Source organism: Trachinotus anak, unplaced genomic scaffold (genome assembly GCF_046630095.1).
Source record: "Trachinotus anak isolate AG129_WGS33_773 ecotype Australia unplaced genomic scaffold, CSIRO_AGI_Tana_v1 ptg000021l, whole genome shotgun sequence".
Taxonomy (NCBI): Eukaryota; Metazoa; Chordata; class Actinopteri; order Carangiformes; family Carangidae; genus Trachinotus; species Trachinotus anak.
This window is the reverse complement of record NW_027273872.1, coordinates 18070021-18097893: the sequence shown is the minus strand read 5'-3', so window position 1 is coordinate 18097893 and position 27873 is coordinate 18070021. Positions and strand designations below refer to the sequence as shown.

General features: G+C 43.8%; 1 protein-coding gene across 3 annotated transcripts in view; it reads left to right on the top strand.

Annotated features, from left to right (window-relative positions):
- The window catches only part of nlgn3a (neuroligin 3a), a 115490-nt gene that overhangs the window by 56943 nt on the left and 30674 nt on the right, over window positions 1–27873 (top strand). For all 3 annotated transcript variants that reach the window (XM_071457955.1, XM_071457956.1, XM_071457954.1), the window contains one exon: window positions 19103–19288. In XM_071457955.1, coding sequence (XP_071314056.1) covers window positions 19103–19288 — 186 coding nt within the window. The remainder of the gene's footprint in view (window positions 1–19102; window positions 19289–27873) is intronic.

Below are 27873 nucleotides of genomic sequence, written 5' to 3'. Positions count from 1 at the left end.
TAAAAGGAACAAAACTAAAGAACTCCTACATGAGGCAGAAATGACCAAAGTCCCTCAACATTGGTCATTTCTGCCTCACGTCTCCAAGAATCAGCAAATCAGAAACAATAAGGTTTACACAGTGAGTTTAATAGATGAGGCAAATGCCAGCAGGATTCCTGCCCATCAGCACAAATGATAGGGAACACCCAGAAACGGCACCAGATTCAGCACCCTGGACAGCTGCCATTCAGTGACATTCAGTGGTTTAACTTGCTGATGGTGGCTACAGGTTTGCATCAATTGTGATTATAGATATAAAGCAGATAAACAGAGAGACAGACAGATAATAATGTATGTGCATTTGAGGCTTTGACATTGGTCAGTGTTATATGTTTTATATGTATATATATTTAGAAATCTTATAAGTTTTAGATGTGTAATAATCATGAATAAGAGCCAAACTGAAATTTCTTTAATGCTTAAAAGAAAATAAAAATGTTGATTCAGAAACGCTGACCACTTCGTCCATGTTCAGCGCACGCAGAAAAATCCTTGACTTTGATAGTTTGATTGCAGTGCACAGCTACATACCAAATCTTATCCTGCCTTTGGGGCTTCATGACCAGAATTCAAAATTTCTCAACAGTGTATTGTTAAGAATTGATTTGTTTTGATTCTAATGTAAGCAAACAACAACAACAACAACAACAACGACAACAAACTAAAAGAAAGTTATGCATCAGCAGCACTGTGAAGGGGTGGAGTGGGTGGGGGGGAGGAGATTACAGCATGACAAATCAGCTTACAGAGGAAGGGAAGTAGTGCAGATGGTTGATATCTAACAATTCATTTGAAAATGACATATTTACAGAGTAGGTCTGACATGGTTTGCCTGTAAATAACCTGGGAAAAATGAAGGGAAACAAATTAAAATGCAATTGTAACATGCAAAGGGAATCAGGTTCAACAAAAGGAAGCTTTTTCTCATGCAGTATTTGTGCGTTTGCACGTGTGTGTGTGTGTGTGCGCGTGCGAGTGTATGTGGGGCAAGTCAAGACATACCTCTAATAAAATGGAAGTGAAGCTGCACAGTTCTACGTTTTTAGCCTTTATCATTTAATTAGATTTTTTATGTTTATCAGAAGATTTAATATATATTTTTTCCACTGTTTTGGTTTCCAGCTAAAAAGCTTAAATATTTGATCACCATAAACACCACTTGCAGTTTCACCATGACAAAAAATGTTTGTTGACTAAATGATATACTGTATATTGCACAATATGTTCAGTTTCAAATAAAAATAAAATGCATAAAGTAATTTAGAATAGTAAGTTACAGAAGAATAATTCAACTTAATAGAAAAAAGACTGGGAAAAAAAATATATTTTAGTCAGACGTTCATGCTGTTGGATTTGACTTTACATTCACAGTGTCCATTCTGTACTGATTTTCAAAAACACAAGGTGCCTCATCAACAGCAGGGCTTAATTGAGATTAGTCTGTAGAACAAAAAGAGGCTTTGTTCCTTGCAGGCAAAAGAAGTTCAAGGGATTCTTGTAAATATCATGCGGGACTGATGTGAGCGTCAGGTGCTGCCGAATGCCAGTTTCCTCATGAATAATAGCAGTGAAATGTGTTGATAAATCCTGAATGTCTTGTTGGAGTTGCGTGGCTTCAGGTGCTGGCTGACATTCTCTGTGGAGCTGCCTGTCAAAGCGATGCTGGGCCTCTGGAGCGCCGTCTCTGTCTCTTTGCCTGATATTTTTCAATAGCACACTCGCTGCACTTGAATATCCTGCCTCTCTTCTGCAATGTGAGTGTAATACTGAAAATCCACAACCTCACTAGCATACTGTACCATACTGCTCCCCTCACATTCTGAGGTCTCATCTGTTCCTGTTTTGTTTACACAGATATGAGCCTTGCTGTGTTTTCCCATATCAAACTGTATTAGTTTCTGTCATCGCGAACACGCCGTAGCAGGATAATAAAAGCATCGGCGAAGTGCGCGGCACATTGCAGCCGCTCTGGGAATGGTCGCAGCAGAGTAGCAGCTCTCATCTGGTTTTTTGGAGAACTGTGGGTCCTGCTCCCATATATTGGCCAGGAGCCCATGTGAGTTGTGACCCCATGCCACTTGTCCTTTACACTCACTGGCTGCATGCTGGCAAGTTGACCTTTATCATTAACCCTGCTGTGTGCCTGTCATTTGAAGTCTTTATTATTCACACTTCCCTTTGGGTATATTGTATACCGTGGAGCAAGGAGGAGGGATGCAGCGCTAGTTAGCACATTTATACTCAGCAATTATACGAGGCCTACTTAGCTGCTGCTGAGAGAAATCAACACAGAGTTGCAGCCATTTTTCAAACATATAGCAACACACTGACAGAAAAACACTTACTTTATCTTTACCACTTTATTTACTACAGATATACACACCCACATGCATTGGTATGAGCACGAGGCTGTAGAATAAGTGCAAACAAACTGAACTGTACATTTTTCATCTCTTTACTATAGTCACAGTTTCTTCCCTACAACAACATTTGTTCCATTTTTTTCGCTTTGATGTTTAGAGCTGAGCCAGAGGAGAGGCACACACTGAGACTGAGGCACTGTTGATATTCTTTGGACACTCGTCTTCATCCGCAGCAGTGTTAATCAGCAGCCATTCTAATTAAACTCAGTTTGCACTTGAAATGCTGTAAAACATGTTCAAACACTTCTGAACGGCAACTGTTTGATAGGACACATCGCTGCCTCAGTCCTGTTCGCAGGTGATAAGGCCAACATGTGCAAAAGGAGTCGGCGGGGATGTATTTTGAAAGTGCAGATTGTCTGCGCGCAATCAGACCAAGTCAGTCCACGTCGCATACCTTCCCTATGATATTATTCATAAATGTTTTTTACCTTGATCCCACATCCATTGCATCTTTATCACAACTATTTTCATTATCATCCGGCTCTGCCACTTGCCTTCGCTCAGCCTCATTCTGCTGCGTGCTAAGTCAGCAGTCTCACACAAAAAGTAATCCACTGCCGTCACTGATGGGCAGGGATATAGCTCTCATCGTTTCAGTGGTGCAGCGGCGGCTGCAGAATGTGTCAAACAGGCAGTTGACACCCTACCTCTGCTCTGTCAACTATTCAATTTGAACAGAACACTATCAAAATGAATCCTATCAAATTACCTGATTACATTGTACCACCGATGACAGTGTTTTGGTGCAGCCATCACCAAGGCATTTCCATTTGTAAAGGAGGTGCAGTATCAACTTTGCACTTGGAGCCAAATGATTAGTTGTGCATCCTGTTTGCATGTGTACTTGTTTGTAGTCCTGTCATAGCCCTAATAGTCCTGCGTACCATATTACATAAAAGTTAGCCAGAGGACAAATTACAAAATGCTTTTGCCCCGCAGAATTTTCCATCATTAAAAATAGAGCGGAGGAATGCTATTCAGATTACAAATGGGAAAATTGCAAATGCATGTTTTTTTTCCCCTCTCCTTTACCCTGTCTGAATCAATTGAACAAACCGGCATGATATTTGATAGCCTGTGAGCTCCAATTATTAGAACAATATTATGGCTGGGGTAAGTCAGGGGCACTCCAGTGGAATTCCAATAGTGTTTGGAAGCTATTTGTATTGGTGCTAGTCCTTCAGGGCCTGGAGAAGGGCATACAGCTCAATAACTCAATTCTTAACAATTAGCCCCTGACATGTCCCCCAGAAAACAGATAGAGAGGACTCTAGTGGATAATATTTTCAAAAGTATCGAGATTATTGTTTCAGAGGCCCAAAAAGCATTGCAAAAGTTGTGGTTCTGTTTCAAATCATACATGCCACCTGATAAGATCAGAGTAGATAATTATGCAATTCTTCTTCTCTCAAGAGTCTAGGTGGCTTTTATTTTGTCGGCATCAGCATGTGTCTCGCTGTACTGGGAAAAAATGGCTGCCTGTTCTCCTGGGTCACTAATTATCAACAGCACACTTGCAACATTTTAAATGGCACAGTCCTTATTGCTCTCAATTATAAGCGTATTACACTATAATCGGAGGGGCTCGTGGATCTGGGATCACATCTCATCTAACTGGCCGCGGGTTGCCGCTCCCCTCCCCTCCTCTGAGTACACCTCCTCAGCCGTGGACCCAGCAGAGAGTGACCTTGGACAAGGGCCGACCTTGCTGCATCACCGCAGTCTGATGTTATTAGATTGTCGAGGAAGGAGAAAGCATATGCAGTCCATCTCGCCTTCGTTTGGTCTTCGGTGCACTTTCAAGGGGATAGGTAAAACAAATAGAGCTGTCTGAGGACGTTGGACTTCTGTGCATGTGTGTGTGGGTGCAAATGTGTGTTTGATTGACACAAGTGCTTGTGTTTGTGCAGCCACATAAAACATGACTCGCAGACAGACATGGAGGTGGCATTTGGAATCATCTGCTCAGGGGAACGCTCCCGTGCCTGAGGGGATCATACTCACTCGGGCTCTCCTCTGGGTTCTGATGGGCCGTGCGCCGTGGTCTAATTGTAAAGAGGTCGTAGCTTTGTGATGGAAGCCCCAGAGGCCAGCTAGAACAATTAGAAATATGTGTTTCTGGGTCACTGGAGCACAGTTACAAGTCTGGTAATACTATCCCATTTCCTGACAGGGGAGGCAGAGGAGGTGGCTTTACTTGGGCTTTTTTCTGATTTGTGTTTTTGTGCTGGAAACACCATGCATGCTGCTTTGTTTGAGCTGGTTTACACTTGCAACAATGTCATAGATTTGCAGGCTTTTACTTTATACTGTATATTCTAATCTTGCTCTCCCAAACTCAGTAGTCCTTAAGTCAACAGCAAGCTGTGCTGCAAACACAGCAGTGACAATACCAATGAGCGAGCAGTAACCCAGCTACAAGCGAGCTAGGCCTAATGTAAACATGGCCATCGTTTCACATGTGCACAATACGGCATGTACTGATGTAAGCAATATATCCATGAAAATAGACCTCAGTATTCCATAAATATTTGATGAAATCAAAAATACAGGGTCTGCAGAAGACTATAGATGAACACATGTAATTTCATTCATTTCCCTGTGACACTGCTGTGAGCTGCTCTCATTGGAAGGAAATTGCCACGGGCGCCATACCTCTCTCAGGCAGCATATCTGGTGCTTAATATAGCAGTAAACAGGTTAACAATGCTTGACAGGGATTAAAATGGATATAGATTCCTGAGTGGCAGAAACTCAATGACACAGATCACATTAGCTGAACTGTTAAAGGTGTCAGACCCTGTGAGTTAAATGCAGATTTTAAGTTGCATGTCACCTCTGTAGGTGACTCATGCAGGAACCGTGTAATACTTTGACTTGAAATGTCAAGATCATCCAGGACTGGATTTACAAGGTTTTTGCCTGACAGCAACAATATATATGGAGAATGTTCCACCTTTATATTTTTCTTCATGAAATATGGAAGGGCATTGGCAGAATGATTCTAGCTGTGCCTGTGATCAGTGGATCCAGCTGTTATGTATGAATGAGAGTATGGAATGATATGAATTATCATAAGTGCTATAAGGGCTGCATCAAAACAGATTATCTCCTGACTCAATAATTTTACAGGGTTGTATCACACCAGTCTAAGACGATCATCAACCCCTCTCATTTTAAACAAGAATTGTGTATCAATTATCTACCCAGCTCCAGCAGGCTGGGTTCTGAGTACAGCCCGGCATAATTTCATATCCTAGTTGTGGCATCTAAATGCACGTACCTCATAAGGTAACATTTTTCATGCAGGATTATAGAATGCTGACTGTATGTGCTGCATACCTCTTGCCGCATTTGCATTTTAATGTAAACCTCCATTTACATTTACTAACAATACAACTGTGGTCAAAATTGTGGTTGAATTGATTATTAATGTTAATACCAGCAACTGGATGTGAGTAAATAGTTTCAAGGGGAGGAAAAAAAAAACTAAGCCTTATAAGATCAGAAAGTGCCAGCTTTTTGAGATAGAAAGCTAACACATTTTTCTGTGCAAACAAGTCAGGGTCTAGTGCCATTTGCTGGTGGCACCACTGCTCTAATGCCCATTTCCCCCCATGTTGTAAAAGGCTAAATTAGCCTCCTCTGGAGCCAATTTAGCTGAATTAAGGAGCTTAGAAAGGTCATACTTACATTTCATTTGAACTTAATAGACATTGCAGTAAGAGTGCTTTTCTGTGTTTGCCTACATCACCAGCAGAGACTTTCAAATTTGATAAGACCAAATATTCAGTCATTATTCCTGATCCCTCATCATCCAGAAGCTTTACAGACGCTATGGAAAAAAACCTCAGGTATCAAATATCTTTATGGCATTTCCCCCAAATTAGGCCTCCAATCCACTGTATGTTTGGCCACTGAGCAACCTCGTTAAGTTAAATAATGAATGAATTGCACGGATAATTATGAAAACTGCTCACAAGCGGGACTAATGCTTCTGCCGGTTTAATTAGAGCAGGAGCCTGCCACTCAAGACTGTTCCCCATGCCAATCCACAGGACAGAATGGTGGATTCTCAGGCTGGGGGAGATAAGGCTCAATTCAGGAGCTCAGTGTGGTACAAATCTGCCACCATTGCACAGACTGTTACAGGTAGCAAGGTGGCACGATTTGCAACCACAGGTAGGGATGCTACTGACAGTGAGCCCCAGCACAACAGCCTGGTCCGGTTAAACTAGGCTAGAGACAGGAAGAGCAGTTAACCACCTGTTTCCCGACGAGGGAGCTATTGCAGCGTAGTTAACTTATCAAAGACAAGAGGAAAGTATTGTCATCAGCATATGTCTTGATGGGACAACAGAGAGCATTAACAGACATTAGAGAGAATTATCCATAGCACAGCCAGTTAGTGGACACTCAAGTGAAGGAATAGATTTGGGGTGGTGGTGGGACGGGGGATGATTCAATGAACACAATTGGCTTTATTTCTGCTCTGCACCTGCTAGCTGTTTGCTGCTGATGCTATCATAGAGCCAGAGGGGCTACTGGAGCATTGACTGAAACAAGATGTCCTGCTAATAAGATTCAGAATCCTTCCTTCCATTAGAACGTATCTGTTTCCCTCCCATTATTGGCATTGCTGTTGGGTCAGTAATCCACCCTTGTAACCTCTAGGCAACATGACTCCGAAGGATTCAGAGTTAACAACATAGTGTGTCAGCCCGGCGATAGCGAGCAGGGGCATCGCAACAGGCAAAGGCAGCGATGCCCGTTCACTGAGGCCAGACTGAGGAGAGGTGACATTGGTCTTGACTGCCCAGAACCACCACAAAGCAATCTGTATAATGAGTGGTTTCCCCTCTGACTGAGACGACTTGTCATTTCATTCATACGTCGTAGTTCGATACATCCTCCCTAACTCTAGTCAGCCCTCTCAAAAGCCTGAGGGGAGAGGAGACAGTGACAGTGGGGATGACATAAACACAGAACGAGATGAAGAGTTCACCGGAGTAAAAAGGGAATAATGTACACTGAAATAAATTATTACACGGATTCAGTTTCTTTGATTGCAATTACAGAGTAGCCATGTCAACTAAAATATGAGAATATAGTGTTTGAATCCTTGTATTAAGTCTTTTTTTTCTTAAATGCTAAAACAATTCCCTCGGCACATTTGGCAGAAATTGGTTATACTCATTTACGTCCTTGGTGTAGAACAAATGTCTGAGCTCTTGTTGTTGTTTACATTGTCTGTTTTGAAAAGAATGAGCATGTGCCCACAGGCTTATGCTGCATGCAGCCACGGTTCAAACGTATGAACTCATAAACGTCTGCTATCAAATAAAGCAAAAGAAACTCAATTAAGGGGAGAGATCTGGTGGGGATTGCATCAAATTAGGTGACTGACAAGCCCAGTAATCTGGAGCATATAGCATTTTTTATCTAATAACACTCAGAGATGTCCTTGGAAAATGGAGTATGTGGTGATGCTCAGCTGATAGAGAGGCCAGCAGAGCTGCCAGGGCGGGAGGGGTCACGTTCAAGTACAGTGACAATTTCTTCCGACAACATCCCGTCAGATTCTTTGCTTTGTCAGCACACCCTTTAAAGCAGGGATGTCGTATTTAATCAAATTACCTGCGAGAGCTGCTCCTTCTTTTATTAATTTATTGAGGGCGAGGGTGAGGGGAGTCGGGCTGGGTGAGAGAGCACGAATGAGCTCCTTTGGGATGAGTGTGTTTGTGCTCTCTGAAACGTGAACCAGAGAGGGCTGAGCTAACAGGAGCTGACAGCGGCAACCGCCCTAGTGCTCGGCTGTGAGAGGACCAGTCGGCTTTTTCGCTCCAGCCTCGTTAGGGAAACAGTGAGAAGAGTCATCTGAGGCTCAGAGACAGGAGTTAGGGTCTGGTGTTGCTGCCGTTCAGAGAAAAATGGATCAGGTTTGACTGCAGATGTCAAGAGTTTGAGGCTCAGAAGCTGTTATGTTAAGCGATGGTGAGGATAGCAGGATCTTATCCAATCACATCTCCCTATAATATGAAAAGATGCTGAATTAGCACTGTTGATGAACCATATATGATTTATTTGTAGTTTAATCATTTAGCTCTAAGGTTAAAACTAATCTAATCTAATTGTCCATCAAAGCGGAATTTGTCAATGAAGATAAATGCAGCCAGTTAACAAAATGTGGTGAAGGCACAGGCAGCAAAACGAATAAGACTGGATGCTGCTCAGTCTCCACACCACCTCTTTCACCCTGCTCTCACTCTGCGCTTTGGCCTTCGGGCTCTCAGGTGTACAGTGTGTCTGGCCAGCCTATAGGGTGCATGGAACAAAGCCATGGTGACATTTTATCTGACGGTAGCTCCTGTGGGGCCTGAGCCATGCTGCCGAACTGTCAGGCAGATTTTAGCCCAATGAGAAGGGGGGGAAAAAAGCCAAACAAACAGAGGCCTGGCACAATCTCCCATCGCCAAGCAGTGCAGACGAGCGCAGAGAGACGTCCCCGGGGATCGCAGGAGGCCGAGATGAAACAGAAAGCGAGATCTAACCTTTTTGTTGCTGCTGGAACCTAGTTCCTTAGTGCTGCTAGATTAAAAGGAAGAACAGCGAAGTGAAATAAAAAAAAGAAACACTTCAGCTGTTTGAACGTGAAGGCCTTCACTGAAAACAGGACTTCAATCTCAATTGAAAGGGAGAAAAATAAAGCAAATATTGCCATGCTTTGTAGGACATGGGTACAAGTGTCTTTTGTATAGTGCATGCCCTTTGTGTTACATGCAACAATACATGACAGGCACACTCCCTCTATTGTAGAAGTGTTATGGTAATCATACGCACTATTTCAAAAGCTTTTCATCCATTTTTCATTTCCCACTGTTCTCAGGGTGAGAGAACAGGCATGTTTCATCAACAAAGGAATATGTGAAGCCAAGCAAGCCAAGCATCCTCACAAGGTAGAAGGTAATAAATTCTGCATATGTAGAAACCTATTGGTTTCACTTTCTATCAGACTAAAAGATATCCAACTGCCAATATCGACATATTAAATATATGTTTTGTCGGTTAGCACTGCCAAGAAACCACACACACACCACCTTGATTGCTTTTCTTATTTCAGGTAGCACTCCAGTGATAGATCTTCTTTTGATTATATACTGAAAAAATGTGCTCTTGATCACAGTTCACAGAAGTTTTGCTGCGTTGACATATTATTGTCTCACACAACCGCTGCAATTAAGGAACTTAAGGCTCTTAAACGTGCTTTGTTGTTTTTCTCCAGCGTTAGATTCTGAAGAATCTTTAATGTGCTAAATGCAGATGTGGAGGGGTCTAATTAAACATGTGGCACAATGAATCCCCCCCTCGCTCCCCCAACCGCTGCTTCTGTAGGGTTGGTATTAACCTCCTGCTTCTTTCACGGGCAGATGAAGAGATACCCACCACTGATGTTAAGCTGGAACTGGAGCTGGAGTCCCAGGAGGCTCTGATCAAATCCCCCAACTTAGCGCTCCACTGTGCACTGCGCAGGCCAGTTCAGCCTCACTTGGCCCAGCCTGCCCTAGCTTATACTAAAGTGATCCTCCTGCACCATCCTCGTGGTATGAAGAAGTGGAGGATCGCAGGGGAGAGAGACAGAGATCAGATGGACAAGAAAGAGGGAGGAAGCAGAAAGCGGGAAGGTGATTGAGAGGTACTTTAGCGTGGATGGCTTGGAGCAAAGTCCATAGGATAGTGAAGTCCTCCAGTGTCAAAGTTCACCCAAGGCAGGCAGGAGTTTCAAACAAGGCTTACTGCATCCAGTTAGCAGCATCACTATTTGAAAACAGGGCTTAACACTTCTTTTATAGGTAACAGATGCTTTAAAATCAGCCCTGGCTCCATTAGTTAGTGGTGTCAGGCTTTTAAGAACAAGGCTATAAACAGCTAGTGAGGACCTTTTATACCTGAACTCAGTTTGTTAGAACTGCTGCTGACTGTGATGGCTGCTACAGATCTTGTAGCTTTTTTCAACATCAGAGAGCAAATGCATGCTATTACGATTGGCCCAAACAACTGCTCACTTTGCCATCGTTCCGGCACTTCATTAAATTGATATTGTGGGAAAACACGCGGGCAGTGCCCAGTCTTTAGTTCGTAAACACACCCAGACTCTCTGCCAGTTAGTGTGCTGGCCATAGACCTAGTCAGTGCGCTTGGCTGATAATATGAATGGTAATGAGTGACTGGCTGCTGGGATTGTAAGCAAAAGTGCTGTCATAATTGAGTTAGATTAATTAAAGGAGCTCCACTGTATTCTTACAGATCAGTGCATCTTGTTAGAGGGCCGTGTTATGGGTTGGGGCACCGGAGGGGGTGTGTTTGTGGCCAAAGTGTATGTTTGTGCCTGTGTAACCTGCAGATTGTGGGTTAGGTAGGTTGTGAGGAACTAATTGAAATGAGAGGCGATGTGCGAGTCTCAGCCAACATGGCCGGTCCATTTGTCAGAGTGACATCACTGCACTCACACCCCATCCATCTCCGCCCGGCGCCACAGAACCATGCTCCTCCCGGTGATTAATATCCATACCTCCCTCGCCGCACTGCATACACCCCCCTCCCACCCTCGCCACCCCCTCCGAGCTCTTGCCGCTCCACACACTCACAAACAAACAAATCCTCGCACACACTCTGTTGGAAGCCCTCCTCTTCACTTATGCACACAGTGGCTGCGCGCTCACCCACACTCAGTGCCATGGCACTCCCATTTACTCTCACACACACACACACACACACACGGCCAGAGCCCAGAGCCAAAGCGGTTGCACACATAAACTTCTTAATTGTTCCAAACGCGAACTGTCTTTGCTCTTTGGTGGGTTTGGATTTTACTGGCTCTAATTGATTCACCTGGTTCAGATCTTTTTAGCTAATTTATTTAGGTTGGAAAAGAAACCGACACATTTTGAAAACAAAAACTATCTGTGATGTATTTAGACGTCATTAGCAGTCATGTGCCATAACTTATGAAGTATTTGATGGTTCTTTTTAGTTTCCTGAATTGATGAAATCAATTTTAAGTAGTGATTACATGTTGGTGTATCACTGCACTGTCTTTGTGGAGCTTAAAGGATAATAGGTGAAAAAGAACAAGATTAAGAACATAAGAATATGACCAGACTTATTCCTTACACTTTTTGAGAGATTATTATCATGGTCATATCGGAAACACTGGACCGGTACATTGATGTATGTGTAATCAGTGATGTAAATAAAAGTGGAGTGGGTCCAAACTTTTCTTTCACTATGTGATAAGCAGACTCAAAAAGCGTGTTTCCTAACAAATCCTTGCTTCTTGTAAATTTGGAGCCAGCTCCAAATCAGAACACAACCCCGCTGGCAGCAGCACTACTTCTTGTAGCCAAAAATACTCTACCCTTCCAGAGACAAATAAAACATCACTTATACAGTACACACCACTGTGCTAAACCTCTAGAAAACAGATGTTCATTGAAATCGCTGCCGTTGATTTGCAGCTAAAGTTGGCAGTGTTTAACCAGTGGGCAAATATAAGAAGACAGGACCTACAGTATGGGGAATAAAAGTTGTAGAATGGGCCGTCTGGGCTTAGGGTATTTCACAAGTTCTTGTGAGGAAGGGTCAACCAAAACTAAGCTAATTATGGCCAGCTATCAGAGCTACTCCAAACTGAGGAGGAGAGGAGCTGGGCTTTGAAGATCCTCTAAATGATGACCTTTCTCGTCTACTCTGCTCCACTGATGTGCTTTGATAAGCTGGGCTCTGATCTCCTCCGTGGTATCACAGCACATCATCGAACACTGCCCCATCCTCCCCGAGCTGGGTGGAGCTAATCTTTCTCACCACGCCCTCAAATTACATCACCCAGGCTCGATGCCATGTTTCACACCATGCCTTTGAACTTGTGCAGCCACAGGCCAAAGAGTGAGACAGAGCACCCTATATGCAATGTTGTTGTGTTTGAACAAAGGGTGCTGAATATACTGCAAGAATAGGCTTCACATTTAAGTAAAGGCAAATTATTGTTCATGAAATCTCTCCTTACGATGCATGTCCCTCCAAGTGGAACCAAAGTGCTGCTTAACCTCACAGCTGTGCCTCTTCAGCAGCAGTGTCTCCCTCTGCCTCTGCAGGAGCACACAGGCTCGCCTCCGCACCAGCTGTGAGATGCAAAGCTTCTCTTAATGTAAAAGCATTTCGCTGTCTTTGAGAACCCACCGTACGTGCCATTCGCTGAAAGGAAACGATGTCGAGGGATAGGGAGAAGGGAGAAGGTGATAGGCAGTGGTATAAAAAGATGGAGGCATATATGGAGAACAGAGCAAGACAGAGCACGGGGAGACAGGAAACATGACAGGGAGAACCAGCAATGGGAGAGACGGCGAAGAGAGGGCGGGAGAGAGAGGTAAAGGGGAGCGACAAAGCCGACAGCCGCTGTAGCCGCTGTAGCCGATGTGTGATTGATTGAGTGGCATTCAGATACCAGGGGTCATACATATGCAAACTGCTCATTTGTAGTTGCTGCCAGGGCTGCTGTTCTCCAGAGCTCTTGAATAGTGTGGCCTGACCACCAGGACACATCTCACAATCAGATTAAGCAGCCCCCAAGTCACATGCAGGACGCCCAGCAGCTGCCACGTGCACCACCAGCTCTGACTTACAGTGTCTGCTTTTCATCCCTGCCTGCTGTAACAGGCTGTTGTCTGTCTGTAACAGATCTGCGTTTTAGGGTCTCAGATATGTGTCAGATGAGCTTTGGTGATGAGATTTTCTCTCTTGACATTTTGTTGGGGTTTTTTTTTTTATTTTTGATATTGTTTGTTTTTTGTCTTTTGTTTTTTTTTTTATTGCTTTGTTGCACACAAACCACATTTTCCATTTGAGTGGCTCGGTCTGTATAAAGCAGCACAGTGTGCACCATCTTCAGCATCATGCACCAGACTCTTCAACCACCTTTCAGTGCACCGTACAGCAGCAGCAGCGTCAGTTCATGCTGCACACTCTGCCTCTGTCTGTGTCACGATAGATGCAGAGTGTCTGAGACTGACACTAAAAACCAGAGCGTTTAGGTTTCTGTTCGTCATCGGTCCACATTTTCAGCACAGACCTGCAGTTTAGTGAGCGCTTTATCATTCGGTTCGAAGTCGCCCAGTGTCGAGGGGCAGGCCCCTGAAACATCAGATGATATAGTTGCCATTCAAGGCGATCTGATATTTGCTTTAATTATTGATTCGTGATGAGGCCAGCAGGAATCAGGGGCTCATACATAAATTCCCTTTCACCATTTGATTCTGCAATCATGACTGATTCTGCAGTCATGTTATATTCATTCATTATAGAACTAGTCATTTGTTTTTTTTTATTCATTTTTTTTTTTTTTTTTTAGAAACAAGTATGTGGTGTTGGGTAAATAGCTTGCAGTGTTCAGGCTGCCATAAAGAAGCTCTCTTTTGCTTGCCTGCACTTCTCTCTTTCTCTTTCGCTCACTCTCCTTGTTTCTCTATCTCTCTCGCCCTCCTGCTCTCAGATCAGACTGCGCTCCAGCCATGCTATTGGGCAGCGAGCTGTAACAGTAGCTGTACACTGATCCGAGCGGCAATCACCTTCATTCAGACCCACGCCCTCCTCCCGAACCCCATCCCTTCACTCTTTTTTTGACTCTTGTCAGTGTGCTCACCCACCCTCACCACCCACCCCCACAAAAAAAAAAAGAGGAAGGAAAATGATAAATCTTGTGGGAATGACTCGCTGTGTGCAGGATGGACTGCTGGGTATGTCCCTTGCTCATCGTGAGCCTGACACACAGGCCCTTTATGTGGCTGCGTGGAGGGTGGCCCCTTTCCTCTGCTTCTCATCCACACCCCAGAGGCTCCCATTCAGCCTCGGCCTGGCTGGGGGGGAAGTTGGAGCTCTTTTGTAGTGGGGGATTCTTAGGGGAGGCTGTCAAGGCTGCGACTGTGTGGGCCTTTATTTCCTGAGAGAAGAGAAGGGGGGAGAAAAGATAGAGGGAGAGGGCAAGAGGGAGACGGGGGGGAGTACCAAAGGAGAGTTTGGACACAGACTGCCTTGTTAACCGGCAGCCCCAAAGAGGGAAGAGGATGAGAGGGAGAAAGAAACAGGGAAAAGGCGAAGCAAAAGCCAGAATGAATTCAGCAGAAAAGCAAAAAAGTTTCCCCCTGTTACGTCACTGCTGTTATTCCCATCCTCCTTCTCCTCCTCCTCCTTCTCTTTTCCTCTACACCTCCCTATCCGTTCCCTCTATCTGTCCATGTGTAAGCTCACTCTTCAACTCAATAACAAGCTTTTGCCCTCCCCCTCACCCTTCCTCGCCCCCTTCTCGCTCTCCGCCATTACTTTACACACATTCCATTATCTGGGAGACCAGGCTAAGAGAGATGTCTGGGGTCGGGGCGATCATTATCATCACCTCTTTCCGCTACACCGTGAGTAATAGCCCACCGTATAGGAAACAGACATTTAAATCATAATCAATAGAGAAATATCAATGCTGAGAGGCATGGCTAAAGGAAATCACTGCCACCACTCAGGAGGAAGCAGAGATGCACAGTTTAGGCTGAGATAGTGGCACGTGCTTATTGACAAAATATGATCAAGCCACAAAATGCATTATGTGGCATCACGCTCAGCGATTACTTTTTTTGGGAAAAATAAACCCTCTTTCGCTGACATTCAGCTGCTGCAATGATTGTGGCTGGTGTGTGAAAATGCGTGGATACGGAGAGGTGCTAGATCTGAGCGGTGATCTCCTGGTCTGAACCTCAGTGTCTGCTGCTCACGTACTGCTTCTGCCACCGTGGCTGAAGCTCAAACACTGCAGAGAGGGGACTCTGTCATGCTGTATACATTAACTGACCCTCTGATCATGTTAAAGCCACAAGGGCGGCTAAGTTCCTCGCAGGGGGAGCTGCACTACACACTCACACACACAACGTTTCGTCCGGCAAGGACGATGCAAGGTGACAGGTGCGACCTGACCCAGCTGCACCCAGACCACGGTCGCCACTGCCACACTGACTGAGATCAGGACTGAATCTCTGACTTTGTGCTGCCACAAGGAGAAAATACCAGCTCCTCATACAGCAGAAGTGCACCACATCACTGTCAAGGAAGAACGGCTTTGAGACGCGATACAAAAACACATCATGTAATCAGTCAGGACAAATTACAGCTCTAACATGCGGCGAGGGAGCACAGAATCACTGTTATTAACTCATACAATCTGTTTGCAGTGAATAAGGAACGCTCCTGCTTATTCCACAGCTAATCCAGCTGACATATGCAGACAGGTTAGATTCCATATTTGGAAATGTTTCAACCGTTTGAGATTTTATTTGTTGACATGACCTTTTACAAATGATGCTTATATAACCAGGTTTCTCAACAGATCTTATTAAATATATTTTGAATTTGGCATACATTATTTAAGGAAGTTGACATGAATAAAAATCAGTTATATGGTTCATTTTCTCCAGCATAGATCAACCTCAGGGCATTTTTCTTCTTCTAGATATTCTACATCCTTCGTCTAAACAAAACATTTTCCACTGAGCCACTTGTGCTTGTCATAGAAAACATCAGGCCAACCGTGTATGACACTTGTATTCAACCTGTTGATATAAAGCTTGGGCTTTGCCTCTGTTATTGAGACTGAATTGAATAATATCCCACATTTAATTTACACTTTGTTACCGAACTCACAGCAGGAAAGATTAATAATGTCACAGAGAAAATTAAATGACTTCAAATTAATTTGTATGTACTTTATTTTCAAAGTACCAGATCAATTTGAGCTATTTACTATTTAATGATTATTTTATGTTTGTTGAATTAACTTGATTGGGACATGGTAATTGTGTATACTGTTTGTGCCAAAGTTAATTGGTCAGATCATTTAAAAGAGAATTTGCATATTGATTTGAATTCAGACAGCTAACAAAGATGGATATTATGTTATTACCGCTTAGAATTAAATGCTTATTTCAAAGCAGCACCTGTTGTGTATTAAGAGTCTGTTGAATGTCAGGTTGAGATGTGCAGTTAAGCGCATAACCAGCCTGACCAAGTAGTTCAGAAGCACAGCGCTGCAGCCCAGAATCCCAAGGTCCTGTGTAGGTGTGAGCTGTGAACGCTGCACATCATGGTTCGTGTGCAGCCAAAGCCCACGCAGTGCTTATCAGACGGGGATCATCTGCTAGATCTGGAAATCTATAACCCAATCCCTGGTGAGAGAGGAGAAATTTAGATAACTCACGCCAGAGAGAGAGCCAAACTCTGTTGTGTAGTGTGTGTTAAGTAATCAGAGTGTGTCTTATGTTAATAGTATGTATATTTTTCTGTATGTTAGACCGGAGGTGATGGATAGGTGATAGACATAAAGAAATATCCATAAAACAAAAAACACCCTCAGAGCACATGCATAAAGACTCACAGGCTGCCATAAATATAAATATAGAAATAAAATGCATAAAAACAATTATTTGGCTATCTTAATTGCTTCCCAAAGAAAATACTTTCTGTCACCTTTCCAATTAAAACATAACCAGCAGCTATATTAGATGTATTTTTAAATGGTGCCTGAAGCATGTCTTGTCTGAGAGATTGGATTCCACGTCTACATTTTAATGACCAGTTTCATTTATAGATGCAGAGGAATAAGTGCGGCTAAACAAAAAGTAACAACAGACAAGAGCACTGAGCAGTATTTTGTTCTGCCAGCTGGGGATCCAACTCTAATGATTTACACTTTGTCATTAAGTAATGCCTCATATTACAGTGCCAAATGGACAATGTTTACTATATCTTTTCAATTAGGCTAACAGTTGCACAGAACCCCCTTTTACATGCCAGTCTCCTGACATTTCTTAACCCATCTGACATACACTTGGTGAAGTGTGAACCATTTCGCAAATGAGGGTTATTCTGGGAGAGTCACGTCTCCTCTCTCCCCACAGCACCGGGGCGAGGGTTGTAAAAGCTGTTGTCCTTTAGTTATGACGGGAACGCGAGGAGCAGCCGCAAGAGAAAAAGAAAAAGCTCTTCAATTGGAGTGCTCCTTTTTCCTCTCTGCCCGCGTCTGTCTCTGTTCCTCTGCCTGTCTCTTTCACTCTCTCTCTCTCTCTGCATGTGCCCTGCTGCTCTGTCATCCTCAGGGATGCGTCTGAAGGAGACCATCTGTTGATCCATTTGTCTCCTGCTTTGCTTCCTGTGCCACCGCCTCTCTCCTATCGATGATCAGGCCTGGCCTTTCCCCTGCCCACCCTCTTTGTTGTTGCCAACAGGCACTTGGGGCGAGGCGGGTGTGCTGTTGGGGGTGGGGCAGAAGGTTGTGCCCTCTATAGTCTCTGATTCACACAAAGAGAGAAAAAAAAAAACAGGCACTGGCAGGCATGCATCCTTTTTGTACGTACATACACATAAACAGCTAATGAGCCTGGAGCAGCTGCTTTCTAATCTGTGTTTATCTAAAGTGAGCATCACTGTTCTGACCTGAGTCAAAGAACACATGGATTTGATCTTTTTTCTTTTTTTTTTTTTTTTTTTTTTTTGCATTGCTGATATCAAAACTATTCCCTTTTCCCCCCCTTAGGACTTAAACACAGAGAGCTCATCATTATATGGAGGCATAGACCATGAAATAGATGTTAGAAACAATGCTGAAGGACCATCACTGGAGGCTTACGAACACTCACCACCAACACATTTATTGCTTGTGAAGTGTTTGCCGATATTGGCACTAGAGAGAGAGGGGTCTTGGTTTCCACGCATGTCCCCTTGCTGTCACCTCGTATGCATGTTCAGGGGTTTGATGGACACTGAATCCACCATGGGGACTTCAGGGATTGCTTGCCTTTGATCTTCTCCCGCAACTCTCGATTACCCATCATTCAGCAGGGCTTAGGCCCTGGAGAGCAGCTAGGAGAGGGTGGTGTGTTAACATGAGCTCTGATGTACCCAAGAGAGGCTCACTGTCCAACTCAGGCATCATATAGCAGATTACACAGACACAGAGGAAAATGTGCCCGGATAGTGCCTGTTGTGAATGTTTAGATTGAAAGTATGTGGCTCTACAGCGTGTGAGAGAGAGAGTCCAGACGATGTCAGAGGAAGATGGTACCTCTGATAAGGAATGTAATGAGGTCGCAGCCCATATGGAGGTATTTGCAGCATCAAAGATGATTGTAAATCTTGTTATCACGTCTTTGTCTCCCTCTCTGTCCGCAGAGTTTTCATAGATTTGTAAGGTTTTCATCAGGCCTGCTCAATATATCTGATGATAGATGTCCACCCGGGGAGACATGCCATTGATTTCCCATAAGGTGCAAATGACATGTGGTCGTGCACGCTCCTATTTTACAAACAGCCATGTCATCTAATAAGTCATGATGTCACCGCTGCTGTCCCCTGACGTGACGGTTTTTCTGACAAAATCAGGGTGGGGTTAGCCATGTGGGTAACCTCTTGGGCAAACAGAAAATAAGTAGCAGTGACAGACTCGTTTAGTTTGAGGTTTATTTCAGTATGTAGAACAATGTTATTTATTTGATTAACTTTCTCTGTGTGAGGTTTTAATCTCTTTATCTTCATTTGTGTTGCAGGCTTCCTCAGTACCGGTGACCAGGCTGCTAAAGGGAACTACGGGCTCCTGGACCAGATCCAGGCCTTGAGGTGGATCAGCGAGAACATCGGCTTCTTCGGCGGAGACTCCAACCGCATCACTGTGTTCGGTTCTGGGATCGGCGCTTCCTGCGTCAGCTTGCTCACCCTCTCCCACCACTCTGAAGGTAGAGTGCAGCAGGGAAGGTGGGAGGGTTGGGGGGGGGGGGGGGGGGGGGGGGGGGGCGTAATACAGCTGTGGAGCTCATGCCTGCTGGTGTGTAGGCTGCTTGATATTAGAAACTGGCGGTGCAGGTCACAAGTTATTGGGTAATGTATTCTACTGTACTGTGCAGCATAGCAAATGTTTTAAGAGGCAGGTGTTTGCATTTAAATTACTGTGACGTTCAGTCCCATGGGGAAATTGGAACTCTATGCACTGCACGTTTCAACCCACATGTGGGTCTTGATGTACCTTGCTAGTATCATGTATGTCAGAAATAGACATGCAGGTATAAGCAAGATAGAAAAAGGGACAGGGGTGTACCAAGGAGAGCTTTTTAGTGGCAGCCAATGTCATGCTAAGTGACACGCACACACACAAACACACTCACACTGTTCTCTCTGTAAGCAATGTTGTTTATCTGCTGGCAACCTTAATTCTACTTCATGATGATTTACTGCCCACATTGGCCATGTCCTCCATACTAAATGCAGCATGTGTGCTTAACTTGGACATGTGAGAACCATCCCTCATACTCATGCTCCTCTAATGCATCATTGAATTAAGCTGGAGCCCGACCACTTATGCGTAAGTTCCTGCAGGAAGTGCTTTGGCTCATGTGAATGAACGGTTACTTTGAGCTCCAGCCATGAATGTCAGCCTGCAACTGCACCCTGCAGAGCCAAATGGACACCATGTTATCCTTAACTTGGAATTATTACAGTCGTTCAGGTATATGTCCTTCTGTTTATAACCTGGCTGTTTTCTTGCGTGTATCTGACTGCAGGCTGTCATGGACACTGAGGTGCTGCTGTATAGCGATGTTTACGTTTTACCACATTTGTTCATGTCGTGGTAATATTCCAAATGAGAAATCTTTACATTCAGCCACGCTCACATAGTATTGCTTGTTGAGCATGTTAACAAGCCACAAATGTTGTGCTTTGGACACACATGGTTGGAAATGTAACACAGGGCTTTTACTGCACATTACATGGAAGTGAACTGCATTAAAGAAATCACTGTTGCGTTAGAGGGAAGATTGGTCTTGGGCAATACTGTGGTCAGGGAGCTATTAAGTGGCACAGCTGCAAACACTACGCGCACTAACACACACTGATACAGACACAATTCTTCTTCTTGTCACTAGGCAGAATACAATTTTTGATTCACAGACCAACGTGCATTTGAAAGAGGTCATTTGAGCTGCTCTTCTCTGGGCCCCATTACAGTGCCAGGGATTTGTGATTTGTTTTGCGTTCTCCAATTTGCATTAAAGTGTTACTAATTGCCTTGATTTCCTCCGATGAATGATGACTGCTTTTCGATTGAATTTTTACCATAAATGCCTTTTTTATTCGTACTCCATAATGCTACGCTCCATGTAGCATGTTATTATACTGCCAGTGAAACCATCTCCTCTGCCTTCCAGTAAATTGGATATTACCGGGTCTGTTTTTTCCCCTGAATGGAAATGTATGCCCCACTGATGGGATAAAAAAAGAGCCAGTAAAACTTGAGGGATCCTAGGAAATTGAAACAGGAAGCCTTCTATCACGCCAGGATTCTTGCTGTGAATGTTACCAATGGCAATCAGATTTCACACAGTCTCTCTCGGTGCACAGATTGTTGTAATTATATAAAGTTTAGGACTGAAGTGGGCTGCGGGATGTGACAGGAAACCCAAGTGAAGAAATGTCTTTTTGCACCTGCTTTCACAACCTCCGCTGTAATCTGCTCCTCCTCTCCTATAGTCTTAACTGCTGAAGTGAAAACTGGTAGGATGCTCTTGTTGCCAAGACAACACAGTAAACAAGAAAGGAATCAAAGTGTCTGGATTCGCATAGCGGTGAAAATTGAAGCAAAAATCTATAATCAAATGAATTATACACTGTGGCATGAGCACACCTGGTTTCAGGTCGCCTCTGGTAATGGATTTGTGTAATGATTTTCTATCCATGTTAGCAGACTGTTACATCTGAGGAAAAGCGCCTTATATCGAGTTTCCTGATTTGCTCTCTGAATGGAAATTAAGTCCAGAAACAAAATTGTAAACAATCCGTGATGTCTCCGCCCTCATATCCTGATTTGACTTTTTGTTAGGACTTGCTCACAAATGGAAATTCATACACTCTCCCTAGAGTGACTAGAATAGAAGTAGCTGTGTCACATTGAATGTGTGAATTATGGAGTAGAATAAGGTGGGATATTATAACATAGGATAGAACTCACATTTCTGCATGCACACACACTCACACATGCACGCCTGCGCTGGCATATAAACATTTCCTTTCACCTGCAGCTCAGATACAGGAAAGCGAAGCCCAGGTAAAAAAAGAGAAAGTAAATCAGCGATGACACAGTGTTCTGGAGCTCCCTGGTGTGTCGGTGTATTTAATGACAGTATTCCCGCTCTTACTGTACACAGTCTGTCATCACTGCCTACAGTGCATAGACTCTCCATCTAACAGAGACTCCTTTTATGCCTGTTGGTGGCAGAGTGACAACTTACTTCAGATGCTCCATGCTCCTCCTGAAGCCTATTTAATAAGCTGGATCCTCCTATATCATCCTAGCCCTCCGGCCTCTCTCTTTGATTGCTTGCTCCTCTGGCCTGGCCTTGGTGGCGTCTCCATGTGGGCGTGCCGAGGGCTCCAGTCACAGGGTACATCCATCACAAAGCCTCCCCCTTCTGGCCTGCGTGGAGGCTGGCCTGGACGTCCTCTCGTGAGGGCTGGATTTTTTAGACCCCGATCCTTGCCCTGCCTCCTCCATCTAATCTCCTCCTCACTGCACCCATCTGTCTCCCTGCCTTCACGGACAGTAAAAGCATGCAAGAGATACATGCTTTCTCTCCATGTGCCAGTGCGCGTCTTTCTCCCTTTCTTGCCTCTCTGGGTTTCTGCTCCCAAGTCTGCAGCATGTGTGGTGCGTAGCTATTAATAAGATGGCTGCCTTGTCTGCTATGTGGCGAGCAATCTAGCTGCACATCTGAGACTTTGGAAGCAGAATGGTCATTAAAAGCACAGTCTCTCTCGGCAGGAGAGTGTTTTTGACCAGCTTATTAAATATAACTCAACAGTTGTGTTCCCACAGAGGGAAATCTATGTCCCCATCTTCTTTTTCTCCAGCTTCAAACAGAAAACGGCTGAAGAAGTTCAGAAGCAAGGACATTAGCCAGTCCCATGTATTATCTATCTGGCATCGCACAGGCATTAATTGAACATGCAGATTTGTCTTTTTTCCTATCTCCTAATAATCATTATGATTTAAAAAGTGAGATGGCTTCTCTCTGCACATGAACAGAATACCAAGTAGCCAATGACTCAGATGTGTATCCGTACATATATCCCTTAATGCATCTATATAAGAGAGTCGAAACATATTGCATATCTACACTCGTGTCTGCATCGGTGTGCTTTTCCCAGCTGTCAATGTATGTGCATGCAGGGGTGTCTATGTACGAAGCACACATGAGGGAAGGGCTAGCTGTTAGAGGCGCTGAAGGTCATTTGGTTTCTTTTTTTTTTTTGCTCTCTTCCTGTAAGCAATCAGGATAAAAGCTCCGCTTCTGAGGAAGTGCTCCCCTTTTAATGGAACGTCTTGGACATTAAAGACAGCTAGTGTGGAGGATCCCTCATGCCAATGTCAGCTTTCATTTTTATTAAGACTTCTGGGTTATTGAGGACCATAAATGTGCATGTTAAATGCTTGGCTTTTATTACAGCGGTGCAATGAGAACCAAGACTTTTTAATGCAAGACACCACCTAGCAAACACTGAAGCCCCTTGAACCATGAGCATTAAGAGGGCAGTGTGGCAGGTACTTGGTTTTCAGGAGAGGGTAACAAGTTTTTGAATCCATTTAGTGTGAAGGATAGCATAGGGGGTAATTAAGCGAAGCAAAGCATCGTGGGATGTGTAGAAATAGAGGATCAGAGAGATTGAAAAAATCAAATGGCATGGCAGGACGTTTTTCTCAAATCAAATCAGAAATATTAACTTTATTAATGGCCGCCCTTCATAGCGAACTCCATGCTGTGGATTTTCTTACAAGAATTTATGATTTATGTAGTCTTGGAAAGGATGTGAAGTCATAGGAATTGATGTATTACTGTACAATTTTCTTCAGCTGGTTGAGAAACTAGGGCTTCTGTTAGAGCAACTTGAGTGTGATATAATGATTTCACTGAAACACACACTGCCATCTCCTTTATGATCAAGTATGGTCAAGTATGTACAGTCAGTGAATCATCTGAAGGCAAAAGAGGCTGGCAAATAACTGAAACTAAAATGACACATAAATCTTACTGAATGTGGCAGGATTTTATTACTGTACATTATAACCCAGAAATTTTGATCTGCTCTCACTAGAGGATTAGTAGGTTAAATGATAAAATGAGGTGATGAAAGTTTAATCCAAAAGATACATTTGGTCTTACAGTTTCACTTGATAAAGACTTAATTTAATTAATAAGCAGATTTTTTCTTTTTACATCTGTGCTGGTCAGTTTTTCAATCACAACCAACAACACTCATCACAGTGTTGCTGTTTCTGTTAAAACACCTTTTTATCCCAACCACCTCCCTCCCTGTAGACGACACTAGACTCCTTCCTGTGTCATGTAAACAGAACCCGTTTCATAAAGAAATGTATCGGATACAGGTAGAAAATGGACCTCAAATTTTTTTCATCATTGTATAATATCAGTTGCTTCATTAATCCAAAATTTGCTTCACTATCACACTGACCGGTACAGATATAGCCAGGTCTGAAGGAGCTGGTTCAGGAGGAGAAACACATGCTTCAAAGAAGGATTAATAGATTCAGATAAAATAAAGATAAAGAAAACATGTACCTTTAATTTGGCTATTTTTATTTATTTTGGTCTATTGTTATGTTTTAGTAAGTTATTTCTTATTCTACAGTAAACCTAATATACTAGAGATAGTATATTAGAGATAGTAGAGATACTAGATTCTGTACTACTGTGTAATGTTTAAAGCACTAGGTAAATATAGTGTTTACAATATGTGTGTAGAGCTGACCTGTCAAGAGCTGACACAATTTGCTAATTTATCACTTAAACTGGATAAATTTACTGGCAACTGTGTTCATAATCAGTAAATAATTTAAGCAGTTTTTTTTTTCCTCCACTGTTTTCTTCTATGATAGTGTCTTTGGGTTACAAGCAACAATACAATCTGAATATGCAAACTTGGCCTTTGGGAAATTATGTGCATATTTTTTCTTCTTTTTTTTTTAAGTACTCTCTAATATCTGATGGACAGATTAATTGAAAATAATGATGAGGTGCAGCCCTAAACATGTGTCGGACTTACTTTCTATACTTCATCCTGAATGCAGGGCTGAATTATTGTAAATCATTTTTAACCATTATATTTGAAATGCTTAATATTTGGAGGATAAGTGACATTCAGAGGGACTCCACCTGCATGACTTCACTCACAACAGAGGAAGGTGAGGGAGCAGACCTCCTTGTAAGGTCTTGTCTGTGCCCTCTGGTGATTTCACTGCACAATATGTACAAATGACTTCTGTGCTGTTCCTGGCATGTATTTAACTCGCGGACCTATAGAGGTAGGAAATAAGACTGACAACAACGTTTATTGGGCCTGAAATCAATCTGCCTCTGTCAATCATGCTGATACAGTGCTCCCGTTGTGGGATTCAAAGTCTGCGTTGCCATGAGCACCTAACCTCTGCTCTGACAATCATTTACCATGTACATGCAGGCTTGTAGTTGTCCTCAGAGGGAAAAACACAAACTGTGTTGTAGCGCTGCTGCTGGGAATTGTGAGGATGTGTTGCACTTGAGAACTTGCGAACTTCATTGCTGTGTGTTGAAATATCAACACATAATCTAAGGCTACTACAAATGTTGCTCCAAATTACCCTGCCTTACAGAAAGGAGAAGGAGGCCAACAGGCCACATAGATGAAGAGTGTGTGAGTGTTGCACTACATCACTGCTTTAGCTGTAATGTTACATCTGGTGATGACCTTTGAAAATAGCACGTGTGGGTTTCCTCTCTGAAACGAGACCCTTGGGAGGCTTCCCTTGTGGAATGGCCTACAGGCCTGCACACCCCCACTCCCAATGTCCCTGTACTCTCACTGTACAGATCCAGAGGTGCGATCCATCCACGCTCAGTGTCAACTTCATTTCTGTGGGCTCAGGCATCTTGTAGCAGCCATCCATCGTCTCTGGAGTTTAAACATTAAATAAAGGCACCTTGCAAGAGCTGGAATGTGAATTGGAGTCACCGGGAAAGATAGCTGCATAACCACATCCCTGGGATGTTATTCATATGCGATGCAGCTGCCATTGTTGTGCAAATGCTTTGTGCTTGAGAAAAACCAGGGACAATTGTCGAAGTTGAATAGACCCCATTTCTGAGGTGTCAAAGGCATTCAGCAGCTCGACACTGTAAAGTTACCTGGGTGTTTGGGGCAATAGAGTGCCTCCATCTCAAGGTTTGATTTGGCTGTTTGCTGAAGGGTGTCTGTGCATCTCAGGGTGTGAAAAAGGCGTATGCGAGATGAGAGAATGGGGACACGCCTTGTCTGGTGCCGTATTCTTCCACCTCGATTGACAAGAGCGATAATTAAACCAGGGGGATGCCATCTCTGCAGAGTAAGAATGCTTGTATTTATTTACGCTGACTACTCAGCTTTGTTGTCTGCCATATACTGTGGTCGTCATTGTGTGGAAAGCGCAAAGTGATTTGAACAAGTGGCCTATGTGATGTTTTTCCCTCACTTTGAATGCCAGTATCTTTGGCTTTGTGTAGCAGAGGAACAATGCTTTATTTTTACAAAACAAAAATAAAGGATTACACAAAAAAGGTATTACTCTCTTTTGAACTTGGAAGAAATTGGAAATCACCTAATTCAGTCAGCAAATAGTTTTTTTCTCTCTCTCTCTTCACTCCTCAGCATGGCAAAGAGAAAAGCTGCATTGAGCAGAAGAAAAAAAGGCAGCCCTGCGGAGTAATTAGAGGTGGGAGGGGGGTTATTAGGATAAAGATGACTCCACTGAGGTCAAATAGCCAGTTTGAGTTAACACTCTAGAAAATAATATCCAGCTGGGCTGTCCATCAGAGGGAGGCAGCTTTACCTATCCCTAGCCAGAAGAGAGCAGAGGAATGAAGAATTGACAAATGGCCCGAAAACGGTGAAGGCAGTTCATTCAGGTAGTCCAGCCATCAGTCTGTCTCTGCTTGCAGCAGGTAGTTGAGCCTATAAAGCATGGAGTTATAGGTGTTAAAGAGCCGAGCAGCAGGTCAGAGAAAGAAGCAGGGGATAATTGAGTACTTTAGTAAATCCATGCCTCCATCAACCCAGGTAATAGCTCAGTGCATTGCATATGCCTGTAGCCCCAGATCCACAACTGTACCAGTGGGCTTTGGCAGCTTGAGCGACATGTGGCACGCACGGGCTGTCTCAGCAATATTCTCCAAGACAATACAATGAGACCCATCTGCTGATGTATCGCCGAGATTGCTTTTGGAATCTAATCGTAGCTGATGAACGAGGTGACTACAGAATATGTCATCTGTTGATGACCTGCAATCCCCGGTGAAGAAGCTGGCAAGTCATTAGTTCAGGTAGACGCCATCTATGAATCATTCTTGATAAATCATTGTCAAGGGCGCATTCATACACCTCCTAATGGACAGTGACAGTCAGTCATGGTGGAGGGGGAATGGTGGCCGCAGCTCCTGGCTGTGCCCTGCCGTTGTTTGATCCTGTTAGGCTTTAGATCAATTAAACCAATAGCTGCATCATATTGCTGCCAGACTGTCTCGTCTGTTTCCTCTCTTGATTGGTATAATGACTTGATGGAAGTTCTTGTCTGTCTGTCTGTCCGTCCGTCCGTCCGTCCGTCCGTCCATCTGTCTGTCTGTCTGTCTGTCTGTCTGTCCATTTCCCCGTTACACTTGCCTCGCCTCCACCGCCTTAATCTCCGAGGCATTTTCTTCAGCTCCTTTTCCCTGTTCCTCATAGCAGTTTCTTTCTTTTTCCAGTACCCACCCTCCCCCATGTCTCTCTTTCGTCTTCTCACCATGTCTCCCTCTCTCTGCCTCACTCTTTCTCTCTCTGGCACCAGTGTAAAGCATCCATTATAGAGCGATGCATGGGTGTCTGTGTGAGTGGGAGAGAGGGACTTGGCACTCCTCCTGCCCCACCTGCAGAGGAAGCACTGACAGCTGAGCACTGGGGGCTCATCTCTCCCCCTCCTCCTCCGCCCATCTCCACATCTCTACTGACCTCCCTCCTCCTCTCACACCTTCTCTATCGCTCCCTCCCTCCCTCTCTCTCCCTCTCTCTCTCTCTCTCTCTCTCTCTCTCTCTCGCCCTCCCTTTATTCCCTCTTGTTCCACACATATTGGCCCAATTTCTGCCACTGCCTCACTAGTTTCCCTTACGCTATTTTCACATTTCATTATGTCCATCCATCTTTTCTTTGCACTGTTTGTTTTCTCTTTGTGTCTTCACTGCACATTTTTATTTGTTTCTTTTTTCT